This window comes from Dermacentor andersoni, chromosome 9 (genome assembly GCF_023375885.2).
Source record: "Dermacentor andersoni chromosome 9, qqDerAnde1_hic_scaffold, whole genome shotgun sequence".
Lineage (NCBI taxonomy): Eukaryota > Metazoa > Arthropoda > Arachnida > Ixodida > Ixodidae > Dermacentor > Dermacentor andersoni.
Genome location: NC_092822.1, coordinates 122,984,740 through 122,998,284, shown reverse-complemented (window position 1 = coordinate 122,998,284; position 13,545 = coordinate 122,984,740). Strand labels below are relative to the sequence as shown.

Genomic DNA, 13,545 nt, shown 5'->3' with positions numbered 1-13,545 from the left:
GCCTGAATTTTCGGACGTTTTCGCGGCCCCTACGGAGTAAAAAAAAATCAGATGTTGACTGTACATTTGACCAAAATGATGCTTCAAATTGTCCGTGGGGCGAACGCGCGGTGGAAGGAGGAATAGAACAGGAAGAATGTACGCATCGAGGAATGAACTGAAAAGGAAGCGTGCCGCGGCTTCTTTGAAGGAGCTTGAGCTTAAAAAACAAATTGTTGGCTGACGCCGAGATGAACGTGTCTCTCATCCAAACCAAAATAAACTCTTTAAAGCTGTGAAACCCAACACTTAGGCTTTGTGCGCGGGCTGAGAGTATGCCAGGACAGTTAAGGTTGACTTACCAGCTGTTGAGAGAGAATCTCACTTTTGACAAAGTACTGGCCTCATGCCGAGGAGCTTGCTATCAGTTGATAGAAATAGCTCATATTCTAAAATATTTGCTTCCCTATGCGTTTCTATTTTATTCGTACTTGAGTATGTTCGACTTGAGTTGCAATTCGTCCCCCCCCCACTTTTTCTTTTTGAATAAAATAAGTACTACTCCTTACTGTTCAAAATGAATTCAATGTTCTTTTATGTTTTTAACATGCTTACTAGAGAGTGACAGCATCGGGTGATATGGGGTCGGTCCATCTTGACACAAAACTAAATTCTGTGTCACCCAGGGAATATTGCAAAGGCACTCGGGGAAAACCTGGAAAACTCGGGGTATTTGGAAATCTCTAGTTGGTAGGCACCCTGTTTAATATATATATTTAATGTATATTAGTAGCTAATGTGTATTAGTAGTTAAACCTCAATATAAGGAACTTCAATATAACGAAATTTCCGATATAACGAAGTATTGAACTTTTCATAATCTCTTATTCATAGAACACCATGTATTTAGAACCTCATTATAACGAAGTGTTTTTGTATTCCATTTCAATATAACGAAATTTCACTCCCGTCGCAAGGGATGCCGAGACAATAAATGGAAACGTCCGGAAACGTCCGCGGACGCGGATGGTGAAATGATTAAATTACAAGCGACTGTTTGCAAACACACCTCAAATCGCACGGAAGAGCAATCGCCGAAGTGGAGCCGCATCATGTCTCGTATAAAGTCCAAGTGCGATAAGATCCTATCGCGCCCTGCGCACGGTGCGCTTTAGGTGAGAGTGAAAGTGTGCGAGAAGAAAGGTGGCGGCTTCACGAGTGGCCGCCTTCGCGCGTGAGCAAAGGGAAAAGGGGGGAGGGGAGCGAGCTCACGGTAATGCGATCAAGCGCGTGCGGGGGGGGGCTTCAGTTAGCGTGCGTCTCTGCCGTGGCTGCGCTTGGATGGCTGTAAGTGCGGCTGAGCGCATAGGCAGCCGCACACCCTACTTTAGAGGTAATCTGCCGCGTGTGAGAAGAGTGGGCTTGCCGAGACAGCATGGCACCATGTAAACTGTCCTACCTCGCATTTAGTATTGGAGGTTGCGTAATCTAGAGTTTCGGTGACCCGTTGGAGCGAGAGGCAGATGAAGCATTCGCTCCCCACTCCCGGCGCTTTTCCTGGTAGCGTCGTCTTAGTGCGGGCGACGCTATCATCAGCGGGGGTGGAATGCATGTGAAAGCGTGTCTGGCTTCACTTCACGAGAAGATATCGTTGACGTACGTGGCATGAAACCGTATCATTCGTCGCTGCAGCTCCCAAATTTATCAAAATGAATTGTTTTCTCATTCAGATTTGCTTTTTTCGATTGCCCGATAATTCAGAAAATTCTACGGCCTCTTTCCCTGTTAGAAAAATTGATCGGCGATTGTACTTACTTGCATAAAATGTCGAATTTCAATAGAACGAAATTTTTATATAACGAAGCAAGTTGCCGATTTTACTTAATTTGCTATATCGAGGTTTAACTGTACTTAATATACTGGGACTAACCTCTGGTTATACAAAATGTAGGTCTGGGATAAGATGGCAATTTTTTCTCACCATGATTCATGGCCATAAAGGATATTGGGCCCACTATAGGGCTTGCATTATTATATGCATAAACATACAAATAAACAAAGAACTAAATCACTGAATAATGGAGTAACTAATTAACTTTCTAGTGATTAAGCTTAAGGACCATGTTTCAGTTGCAGATTTCAAGCCTTCTTGTACATAAAGCATCACCATTCCCTAGAAACTGTGCCAACCGCCGGTCTCCAGGATATATGGGCCGAAAATGCACTACGAAATGCATTGCTGTTGCAGTCAGTGTTTTCTTGTATTGTGGAAAAGCGTGCATTTAGAACCCTTTCGTTCAGAAAGATTTGTGAGGTGCTTGACCTTTCATTTCGTTCACACCCCACAACTTCTATATAAAGCATTGCAGAATTCCTTCAAGGCTTCCTTAGCAACATTGCGGTGCACTGATAGTGGGATGGCTAGCATTGCACTTTTTTATTCATCATCTATGAATATAGATATCTATGAGTAAACTCTTTTGTCATGTTTATTTCAATTTCCTTCAGTTTCCTGTATAGTTATTTCATTTATAACCACATCTTAACCTTCAGTACATGCTTATGTGGTCGCCTTATCCACATGTACCACAGTACTTGCCCCTGTGAGTCAATGATGCGGTGCATTTTTCATTCATTTCTTCTTCATTATTTTGTATCCAATTGTTCTTTGTGGTGCCTTTAAGTTTTCCCATAGCAGTTGATAGGGTTTGAAGCTGTTGCTGTGTGATGGCTTGAGATTCCAAGACCAGTGATTGGGCAAATTCTCAAGTCCTACTTGAACATCTTTATTTTTATTTTATTTATGTATACTGCAACCCTCAGTTGGGGTTTTAGAAGAGTGGAGTTACATTTGTTGGGGTTTGCAAATTGGCAAACAACTAACAATAAAAGAAATACATGGAAAGGAAGTACGTAATTTGGCAATGTAAACACAATGATGTATCAGAACCAAACACAGGGGCATATTAAAAGCATAGTGTGACATGCGAGACAAGTCACTGCTGCAGTTGTACAGCAAAAAGGTTTAAGGATGGTTTTGAAACGACTTCTTTAGTAAGTTTATTCCATTCAGTTATTGTCGGTATTGTCCTAATAAAAAAAACGAATACTTAAAAGTGTTATTTCGAGTGGAAAGAGGAGTTATGGTCAAGGCGTGTCTCTTCCTTATGGCATATCCTGTAGAAAAAGAAAGTATCTGCAATATGTCTACCTTATAATAACCTTTAACTAACTGAGACAAAAATTTCTCTCAAAACACGATTTCTTTGCGTTAGCATTGGGAGGTTGGCTTTTGCTAATAATGATGTGATCGAAGTTCACCCAAAGCTGTTATAAATAAATCTCACCGCTCTCTTTTGCATTTTTTCAATTTGGTTAACATGTTTCTGAGTGTATGGGTACCAAATTACAGATGCATAATCTAAAGTTGGCTGAACAATTGTCTTAAACACATAAGGCGAACAGCGGGAGTAGAAAGTTTGAGAGCTTGTCTTAGATAAGAGTTTTTAGTTAGATGAGCTATCGTATCATATATCATACTTTAATGGTGCTCTTTGAGCTAACTTTTTTTTAATCATAAACTTCTGAACATTCCATGGCACATTGATATGGTTCCTGGGCATTAATTCAGCTTCTGTTCATTTTCCTCCTTTTTTGTATGCTTGGATTCAACACTTGCTTCGTGGTTAGGATGCATTTGGTGCTGTGTTCTGTCAGCAGTGTTACGTCCAAGGCACTTGCATTTCTTGTACTTTTCAGAAATGTTGTACATGTTGTGCATTATAATCTAATCACCCTGAAGCTCTCCTGGGCTACCTTCTGGTCTGAAAAGAATTGCATTTTGTTACTATTTTATCTTGTTCACTGCAGAATTGTGCCTAACTGTATGGCATTGCTGGACAGATGAAATACAACGCATCAGTATGACATTGTTGCTGCACTACGAGACTTGAAAATGCACTCACATTTATCTCTCAGTGACCATGTGGTTTGCTGATTTCCCCTTCCAGCTGATTCATTTAAAGGGACACTAAAGCGAAACAATAAATCAATTTAGACTAATGAAGCATTGTTTGAGGACCCTGCAGGCAGTAATTAAAAAAAAATTGTTTGATTATTAGATGTGAAAATGAAGGTCCAAGTATTTGTTTTTGAATTTCGCGCCGAAACCCCAGCGCTGATACATCAGCGGGACGTCAGGGATTCCAAAGTATGTTTTCGCATTTGGGCGGCGTTGGCTGAATAAAAGTTCCCGAAACTTGCCATGTGTAATATTTGGTTCCTTTTGAACACAATGTAGTCAATCTGTACCGCTATATATAATTAGTAGGCCCTAGAAGATGCCATCAAAATCCAAGACGTCACAGCCCCCAGGTGCCGGAACTTCAGTAGGCGTCGCCACCCATATTTCATTCGTGCGCTTTTTCTGGCTTACTAAACGTCTTATCGTTGTAAGAGTGGTGTTTTTGGTGTTGTAAAACTGTAATTTACTGTTGTAGAAGAAATCATTTTTCACTTTAGTGTCCCTTTAAGCATGCCTACTGCCCCTTATCAACCACCATTTCGTATCTTGTACCAAAGCACCAAGTTTGTGAAGGAAGTGTACGTAGATCCTACATAAAGCCTTTGGGTAGTCTTTATGTGTGCACACCTAACGTTGTTAAAATGTTAGATTTATTTTATGAGAACCAACACTCTTCCAAGTGATTTTAAGTGGTGTGTGTACATTTCTTTCCAGGTTGAAGCAGCCTTTTCCTCAATGATGGAAGATGGTTCTTCTTCCCAGGAGGTCCTCTCCACACCTTTTTCCGCACAAGAGGAGAATCATGTTGACAACGACTATGACCCGAAAGATTTTGTTGTGCACAGGTAAGCCCTCCCGACCTGCTGAGGCTACCATAGATGCTCATGTATAATCCCCACTTTCTTTTTTAAATGGCACTCGGGTGTGGGTCACAAGTCAGGCCTGTAGCTACACATTTAACAAGCCATGTAGTGCCACTGTAACTACTGTGTAGAATAATGCAACAACTGGTGACAAATTATGAACATTTCATGTAACCATTAATCGCCGCTTTTACCCTCATCACTGTTGGAGAAGCCCAGCTCATGGGCTCACTCCCAAAGCTGATCATCCTCTGTGCCGTCCCTGGCATTTGATATTCTTCTGACTATGAAGCTCTCTGCAATGGTGCCCGCCGACAACAAATGCCATGCATTCACAATCCATATGCACGCTTGCTGAAGAGACGCCATCCTTGGTCGCGCTGTCAAAGTTTTTTCATGGCTGCCCACTGCCATCCACTCGGAGTAGCACTGCTGAAATTCTATCTCTGATGACAATATTTCAAGCCTGACAGATAAGAAAAACCTGAAAAATAGGCAATGCTATTTGCTTTGAAAGCAAAGAAAAATGGCCTCTTATAAACAAGGGAAGTCTGGTCACCACCTGATGCTTGAGTCGGTGGTTACATAATAGCATAATAGTCAGGAAATTGGGATAAAAACAGATTGAAACGCAGACGTCGAGTAGCTGCTGCACACTTGTCAAGCCACCTGGCATCACGGGCAAGTCCATTTGGGAGTCGGCCGGCCAGCTTTCACTCTGTCTGTTAGGTGCCCTGTAAAGCTGTTGAGAACAAGGGCTTTGTGCTGTAGTAGGCCTCCTTGTTGGTTCTGTCGCACTGTTTTCACCCAGTTTACGACCAACATTTCAGGCTTCCATTCCTTTTGTTAAACCTGGCCCATGACACCTTGGAAGAACTTCCCTCTTGGCAAAGTTTTTCTGTTAAATACATTGTAGGGTGGAAGCTTCCTTTTATCGGTGGTAGTACAAAGCATCACTGTGCACCTTTGCTGTTCGGCGCCATTCGTGCGCACAGAGACACTTCTTGCACCTTCGGCTTCAAGTGTGCAATTTTCTGGCGCTTCGAACCAGGCAGGGGTCTGGTCAGCATTGCCAATCTGTGACAGATCGTACTAGTGCTCCCTCCAAAGCGTGTTGACAAAGCGATGGAGTTGCACTATTTGGTCCTTGTACTCAGCTGGCAGTTTCTGGCACAATGTCGCTCGACGGGGAATGGAGAGGTGGTGCCGGTTCATAAAACGGCGAAGTCAACCTCGACTTGCTTTAAAGTCCACAGGTGAAATGTCCATGTGCCATGGGATAGCAATTGCTTTTGTGTGGATCAGTTCTGTCAACACCACATAGCCGTTGCTCCTAATGGTGCGAACATAGTCAACAAGGTTCTCCTCAAGTTTTCTGAAATTGCATTACTTCCTACAGAAAGCCTTTCGGGTTCGGGTGGCCTCAGTGAGGTCTTGCATTTGCAGGCACCAACAGCGCACACACTTTTTGTAGACGTCGAACTTGCGCCCAGCCACCCATAGTTTGTGCTTTGCCTATTGCTTTCACTTGTTCGCATTTGCAAGCACACGGCCTGCTACACGACACTAGAGTGACGCAGCGCACACAACACAACAGACCGCAAGCGTGCACAAGATAACAAAGACCAAATGGCACTGGCAAGCCGCCGTGAAAAACGGGAAGACAGAAGTATCGTAAGAGTCATGTCGTGCAACGATGGTGATCACAATGTGTGGCGAATAGCAGAAACTAGCTGCCGCCATCTTGTAGCATTTCACGGGACTAGGGCCTTGGTGACAGGCTAAACTTTAGCTTTACGTGCATTTATCATTTCTTTTTTCACATTTTCCATCAAAAAGTAGAGATTGTGGGTTACACATGAGGGCGGCTTATACGCAAGTGAATGCGTTATTGTCATGTTAGAATAAAAGCAGGTCGGAGTACACTCGGCAGGCATTCTTCAGTCATGAATCATTCTCAAGCCATGCCTTGAGTGCACGTGAGGCATTCTCAGCACATTTGAAAGCTCATCCCTATAGAAGCTTGCTAACTAGCCTAGCATCGCATTCTACCCATATCTAATATTGTTAAAACATTGTCCTATATCCAATGTGATATTGTTTGACTGTTTACTGGCATCCCTGTAAAGCGTATGCAGTAGACTCCCTTTAAGACAAACTTGAAGGGACCATGAAAATTTGTTCCTCTTATCAGAAAAATAATTGGTAACCTGACCAATTGCATCCAAATATCTTACTCTTCAACACGGCAAACGAACTAGACTTAGAACGAGGTGGGGGAGGGGAGTAATAATGACATAAAAAGAACTTATTTAGCTGAACTTAATAGGAAACTGTTTCAAGTGCTACTCTTGCTTGGTTTCATCCAGTCCGTGGTAAATCAGTGAGCAGCCACAAACGATGTCATCTCGCCTAATGACCGATATCATCTCACCTAATCACTGAGCCCGAGGGGCCTTGAGCCACCCCTCGAGCTTAGTGAAATAACACAGTCTGCCATAGCATACACTGCTGTGAACACCTCAGCCAAGTTTTGCTGTCGTACGTGGTGCATGGAGCTAGCAAGCGGATCACAGTCACCTTTCTCTCAAACTCTCTTTTCAACAGAAGGCCCTGTCCTCACTCTCTTTTAGACGTGCTATTTTGTCATTGGACGGGCTGTTTCATCATTCCCTGAGATGGCTGCTATTGGCCGATAGCTGACATAAAAACTGCGGTCAGCTACATGGTGTAGATACCGCGGCCGCCGTAGGGTGCCGCCACAAGTCTACTAGCTAAGCGCACTGCAGCTCACTGAGGGCAGTGGTGTTTGGCTTACGTTTAGCATGTCATAGGCACCAAAGGTGGAAGTTGTGGCGTCTATCTTAACATCCAAAATGAAACTTCAACTGCGCGCCAAGGTGACAATTAGAAGGCAGAGTGTTGTGGGCACACCCCACTGTGCTGTATCTTTCGCTCTACAGGCCATTGAAGAAGGAACAGGAGCACAGTGGAGGCTCTGTTTGTTTGCCAATAACCCCGCTTCTTCCGAAGGCATTGAAGTACTTTTTGCAAAAAAGTAGCCGCAAAAAAATATTGAATGACTTATTTTCACTTCAAATGCCTTTCTCCACTTCGATAAAAAGTGGTTCAAGGCTCTTAAAGATCCTTCTGTGCCTTCATGCTGCTGGAAAAACTTCACTAGGAGTTAAAGCAGGCATCTGCTGCCTCACAGGTCATCAGTGCAGGCTCCATCCAAGCTGGCGAAAGTATGAAGGAGCGCGTTGAGCACGCAGCAAGGCAACGGAACCTAGAGGAGTCTCTAGGTGACATTGAGAAGGAGAAACAAGATAAAGCTTTGCAGAGGAGGAAGGTAGGCGGAGGCACACTGGGGTTGACCTCCTCTGGCAGTTGCTACAGGTTTCATTTGCGATACAGACGTACCAGGTTTGTCTCGTGATAATATTGGCCGCACACGCCGTACGCTGTGTGTATGCGTGAAAGCGTGCCACAGTGAGCTGATGATGGCGGCTCAACCTCACATGCTTAAAGGAGGAAAGGGAGGGTGTATTGTAGAGGGCTCTTTTAACCTTACTAATGTCACTAATGAATGACACTACTTATCATTTGTCCATTCTATTGTTCCGTTGGCCGGTATAAAATGCGCGGCAATAAAGCGAGCAAACATTCCCATCTGCGAGTCTGTGACAGGCGGTGCTACTTCATTCACTACACGGGGGGGTGCCATCGTTTATAGACGGCCGCCGGGAGCACTCCATCTTCCGTTGTGCACATGGCATTGAGAAGGGGAGGGAGGGGGTGTGGTACTTCAGTCGCGTGTGGTCGTGCAGGCTTTATCTTGAACGCGATCTGCTTTGAGGACTGCTACCGGAATACGGGCCTCTTCTTGAGATGACCAGGAAGATCGTTACCAAGTCAACAACCATAATGGCAGCACCAGCGTCCCCCATCATGCTTCAACAACCAAGGGAGCCACCTACCTTCCCTGGAGCTTAGTTGTAGGATCCAAAAACCTGGCTCGAGACTTTCGAAAGGATCTCGGTTTTTAACACCTGGACATGGACAAGGACAAGCTGCGCCATGTGTACATTTCCTTGGAAGATGCCATGAGGACATGGTTTGAGAACTGGGAGTCCACCCTTACAACGTGGGACCTGTTCTGCAGTAACTTTTGACCTTCACGAACATCGTCCGGAAAGAAAGGGCCAAAGTTCTATAGAAAGCCAGAGTGCAGCTACCTAACATGAATGTGGCCATCTTTACGAAAAAAATGACCTCGTCTGTTTCACAACGCCGACCCAGAAACGCCTGAGGAGAAGAAAATCCACCTACTCATGCGCGGTGGGAAGGAAGAACTTTGCGGCAGAATGGTATGAAACCCACCGAAGACCATCGCAGAGTTTCTTTGTGAGGCAACCAACATCGAGAAAACACTGGAAATGCAGAACTGACAATTCAACCGTCGCACGAACTCGACAAATTACGCCAGAGTTAAATCACTGGCCACCGACGACCTGCATGAGAGGATCAGAGCGATTGTGTGGGAGCAACTGCAGAGGTTGTTTCCTTCATGACAGCCTCAAGTGGCTTCGATTGCCGACATTGTACATGAGGAGCTCCAACCATCACTAATAGTCCCTGAATCGCTGCAGCCTCAGTGGCAAGCAGTGACCTTCGCCGCCGTCGCCCGCCGTCAAAGTCCCCCTCTGTGATCGCGCCAGGGCCCTGTAACGCCACAATTTTGTCGTCCACCGCCGCCGACACCAGCACACCTGTTGCCCAGTGCAGCAACACGACGAAGACGGACATTTGGCGAGCCCCCAACCACCGCCCACTCTGCATCACTGTGGAGAAGCAACTTCAGCCAGGAGTTCAAGCACATCAACAAGGGCACGAAAATCGCGTACATCGAGGAAATTTTGGAAACCAGCAATGCATTCCTCCTCTCAGATTCTGCCGCATCTACCCCGACGACTATAGTTCCCGAACCAGACCTCAACATAAATCCAAGTCTCCCCATGAGTAAGCAGCAACAGCTGAGAAGTCTTCTCCGACGATACAAAGACTGCTTTTCGATGTCATCGAGAATTCGACAAACGCCAGTCGCAAAGCATCTCATAATAACTGAAGAGTGTGCTCGACCACTCCGCCAGAGCCCTTACCGAGTTTCGAGGCAAGAACGTGAATCTATTAGGCAACAAGTCGACGAAATGCTGCGCGACGACATCATCCAGCCGTCGAAAAGCCCGTGGGCATCTCCGATAGTCTTGGTGAAGAACAAGGACAGAACCCTATGTTTCTACATCGACTGAACAAGTTCATGAAGAAGGACTTATACCCTCCTCCCACGGACAGACGACGCATTGGATTGGCTCTGGAACGCCAAATACTTCTCATCGATGGGCCTCAAATCTGGTTACTGGCAAATAGAAGTCAACGAAAAAGATCGCAAAAAGACCGCCTTCATCATGCCAGGTGGCCTGTATGAGTTCAAGGTTATGCCTTTTGGACCGTGCTCAGCGCCTGCAACGTTCCAGCTCATGATGGACACGGTATTAGCAGGATTAAAGTGGCAGACCTGTCTTGTTTACTTGGATGACGTCGTCATCTTCGCTGAAAATTTTGACAATCACCTTAGGCGGCTTGCGACAGTACTAGAGGCCATCTAGTCATCAGAGCTCACTCTGAAGCCGGAAAAGGGTCGCTTCGCTTACAATGAGCTTCTGTTCCTAGGCCACGTCATCAGCAAATCTGGAGTCCACCCTGACCCGCAGAAGACAGCTGCCATCGCAAAGTTCCCGCAGCCTATCGACAAGAAGGCAGTGCGTAGATTTCTTGGCATGTGTGCCTACTACAGGCGCTTTGTCAAGGACTTTTGATGCATCGCTGTGCCACTGACACATCTAACCAAATGTTACGTCGAGTTCAAGTAGGAAACGCCGCAGGGCGATGCATTTCAAAACTCAAAAGATGCATGCAGTCACCACTGACACTTGCGCACTACGACGAGGACGCCGATACCGAAATCTACACTGACGCCAGTAGCCTAGGCCTCAGTGCCGTCCTAGTCCAGACGAAAGACGAACTTGAACGGGTGATAGCTTACGCTATCAAAAGTGGAAGTGTCGCGGCTTCTCACACATTCGCCGTCAGTGCAAAGTCGTCGACGGAATATACAAGCCGGTTGGTCGTTCCACACTCAGGCGAACACAGCGAAGAAGTCAGAGTCGGAAGAAATAGAGAAAAAAATATTTATCGACTGACAACGGTACACAAGTTAAGAGAAACACAAAAACACTAACACCCATGCACTTAATCTTGATCAATGATGAAAACAAAATAAATACAACGAACAGTTAACAGTGGCTAAAAAATTTACACTACACAAAATACACTTAACAGTGGTCAACTAAACAGTGTTCAAAAGAAAACAAACGATGGGCATACGCATGGCCGTGCAGCAGCAGCAAGGCTATAAAGCATGGAATCGATGGCAGTACTTTCTCGAAGAATGCTGGCAAGCCAATTTCGTTGCGGTGGGTGCGATTGCTGTGCTGTGTTTCCCGGGAGTCTAGGTCTGACGCCTTCCCTCGAGCAGGTTGAGCTAACTTGAGGGGAACTGCCGTGAGCTTCGTTGCAGACATTGGTTTGTTGTCTCTAACTTCAACTGGTCCCTCAAAGTTCAGATGCGGCTAGGCGGCCCAGGCGATACTAGATGGCACTAGCTTCTCGACGCTTCTCAGTAGGTTATGGGCTCAGCTTCTAGACTGCCGAGAAGCCGAGCTAGACCAAGCTTTAGACCGAGCTAGCTCGGTCTAAAACCTGCGTTTAAATAACTTCTCCTGTCCCTATGGCAGATATTGGTGACGATCCATCAAGTTCACCCATTTGTATCACAGCTCCTCCGAAGACCTTAGCCGCGCCCCTTTTAGTTGGGAGCGAGGGAACAGGTGATTTTCTCCTGCTGGTAGAGGTCGCGCACTTGTATTGCACCACAGGCACCCACACACACTCTTGAGTCCGTGGCGGACCTGTATTGTCTGTCCACAAACACAGGAGAAACGACGGCAGCCGGCCATACAGCGCCAAACCCTCTGACACAAATACATTGTCAGCAATTCGTGGACACGGGATTGCACAGAGACACCACATATTTCGGGGTATTCACACCCCTGCCATCTTAGCAACCTGCTCAGTGCATGCGCGGGCAGAGAATACACAGGTGTTCCAACAAAAAGCTGTCAGGGCGTCACGGTCACACCAACAACAAAAAAGAATAATCTCTAAACCTGCCTTAGACTTTTTTCAGTCGCTTGCTCGAGTGGCTGGCAATACCCATCTTGATCGCCGGTTCCTATTCCCACTAACCTCTGACGCCCGTTGATTGGTGCTTCGACAACTCGAATAATGCCGCACCATGACAGGAAGGCAATTATTCTACGTCTGAAAATGAATGCCTTGCCATCATTCTGACTGCCGCAAAATTCCGCCCTTACCTATAAGGCAGGCCGTTCAAAGTCATCAGCAACCATCACGCGTTGTGTTGGCTAGCGTGATGGTTGCTGATGGTACCAGAAGTACCAGAATATAAAGGACCCTTCAGGACGACTGGCGCGGTGGAGCCTCAGACTGCAAGAATATAACATCACTGTAACCTACAAGTCAAGACGAAAACACTCTGATGTCGGTTGCCTATGACGCGCCCCCATTGACCTGCCGCCACAAGACGACAAGGATGACGACGCCTTCCTTGGAATAATAAGCGCGGAACACTTCGCTGAACAACGATCAGACCTGGAGCTAAAAAGCCTCGTTGAGTATTGGGAAGGGAACATTGACATTGTCCCTAGGGCATTTAAGCAAGAATTATCTTTGTTCTCGTTCAAAACAACCTACTTGTAAAGAAGAACTTCCAGTCCGCACCAACTACCTTCCTCTTGTTCCCTCAGCGCTGCGTCCAGAAGTACTGCACGCCCTACATGACGATCCGACTTCTGGACATCTCGGATTCTCCCGGACGCTATCGAGGATACAGGAAAGGTATTACTGGCCACGCCTGACCAATGATGTCACCTGTTACGTCAAGACATGCCGACACTGTCAGCGATGCAAGACACCACCGACAAGGCCAGCAGGATTATTACGGCCAATCAAACCTCCTTGCTGACCATTCCAGCAGATCGGGATGGATTTGTTGGGACTGTTTCCAGCGTCAACATCCGGAAATAAGTGGATCGTCATGGCAACTGACTACCTCACCCGCTTCGCTGAAACGAAAGCTCTGCCGAAAGGTAGCGCAGCCGAAGTGGCGAAATTCTTTGCCGAGAACATCCTGCTGCGACATGGCACCCTAGATGTCCTCATCACCGACAGAGGAACGGCCTTTACAGCAGAGCTCACCCAAGCCATTCTGCAATGCAGTCAGAAAAGCCACAGGACAACAACTGCCTACCACCCACAGACGAATGGTCTTACGGAGCGCCTGAATAAGAGCCTCGCCAACATGCTAGCAATGTACGTCGACATCGAACACAAGACCTGGGATGCCGTCCTGCCGTACGTAACATTCGCTTACAACACGGTGGTGCAAGAAGCAACACAGATCACTCTGTTCAAGCTGATTTACGGCAGGAGCCCGATGACTCTCAACGCCCTGCTGCCACACGTCTCCGACAAAGA

At 46.1% G+C, this 13,545-nt stretch overlaps 1 protein-coding gene across 1 annotated transcript in view; it reads left to right on the top strand.

Annotated features, from left to right (window-relative positions):
- LOC126529667 (uncharacterized) overlaps positions 1 to 13,545 on the top strand; it is a 246,707-nt gene that overhangs the window by 141,518 nt on the left and 91,644 nt on the right. Inside the window, exon 5 of the mRNA XM_055069943.2 lies at positions 4,718 to 4,848. Within this exon, the coding sequence (XP_054925918.1) occupies positions 4,718 to 4,848 (131 nt within the window). The remainder of the gene's footprint in view (positions 1 to 4,717; positions 4,849 to 13,545) is intronic.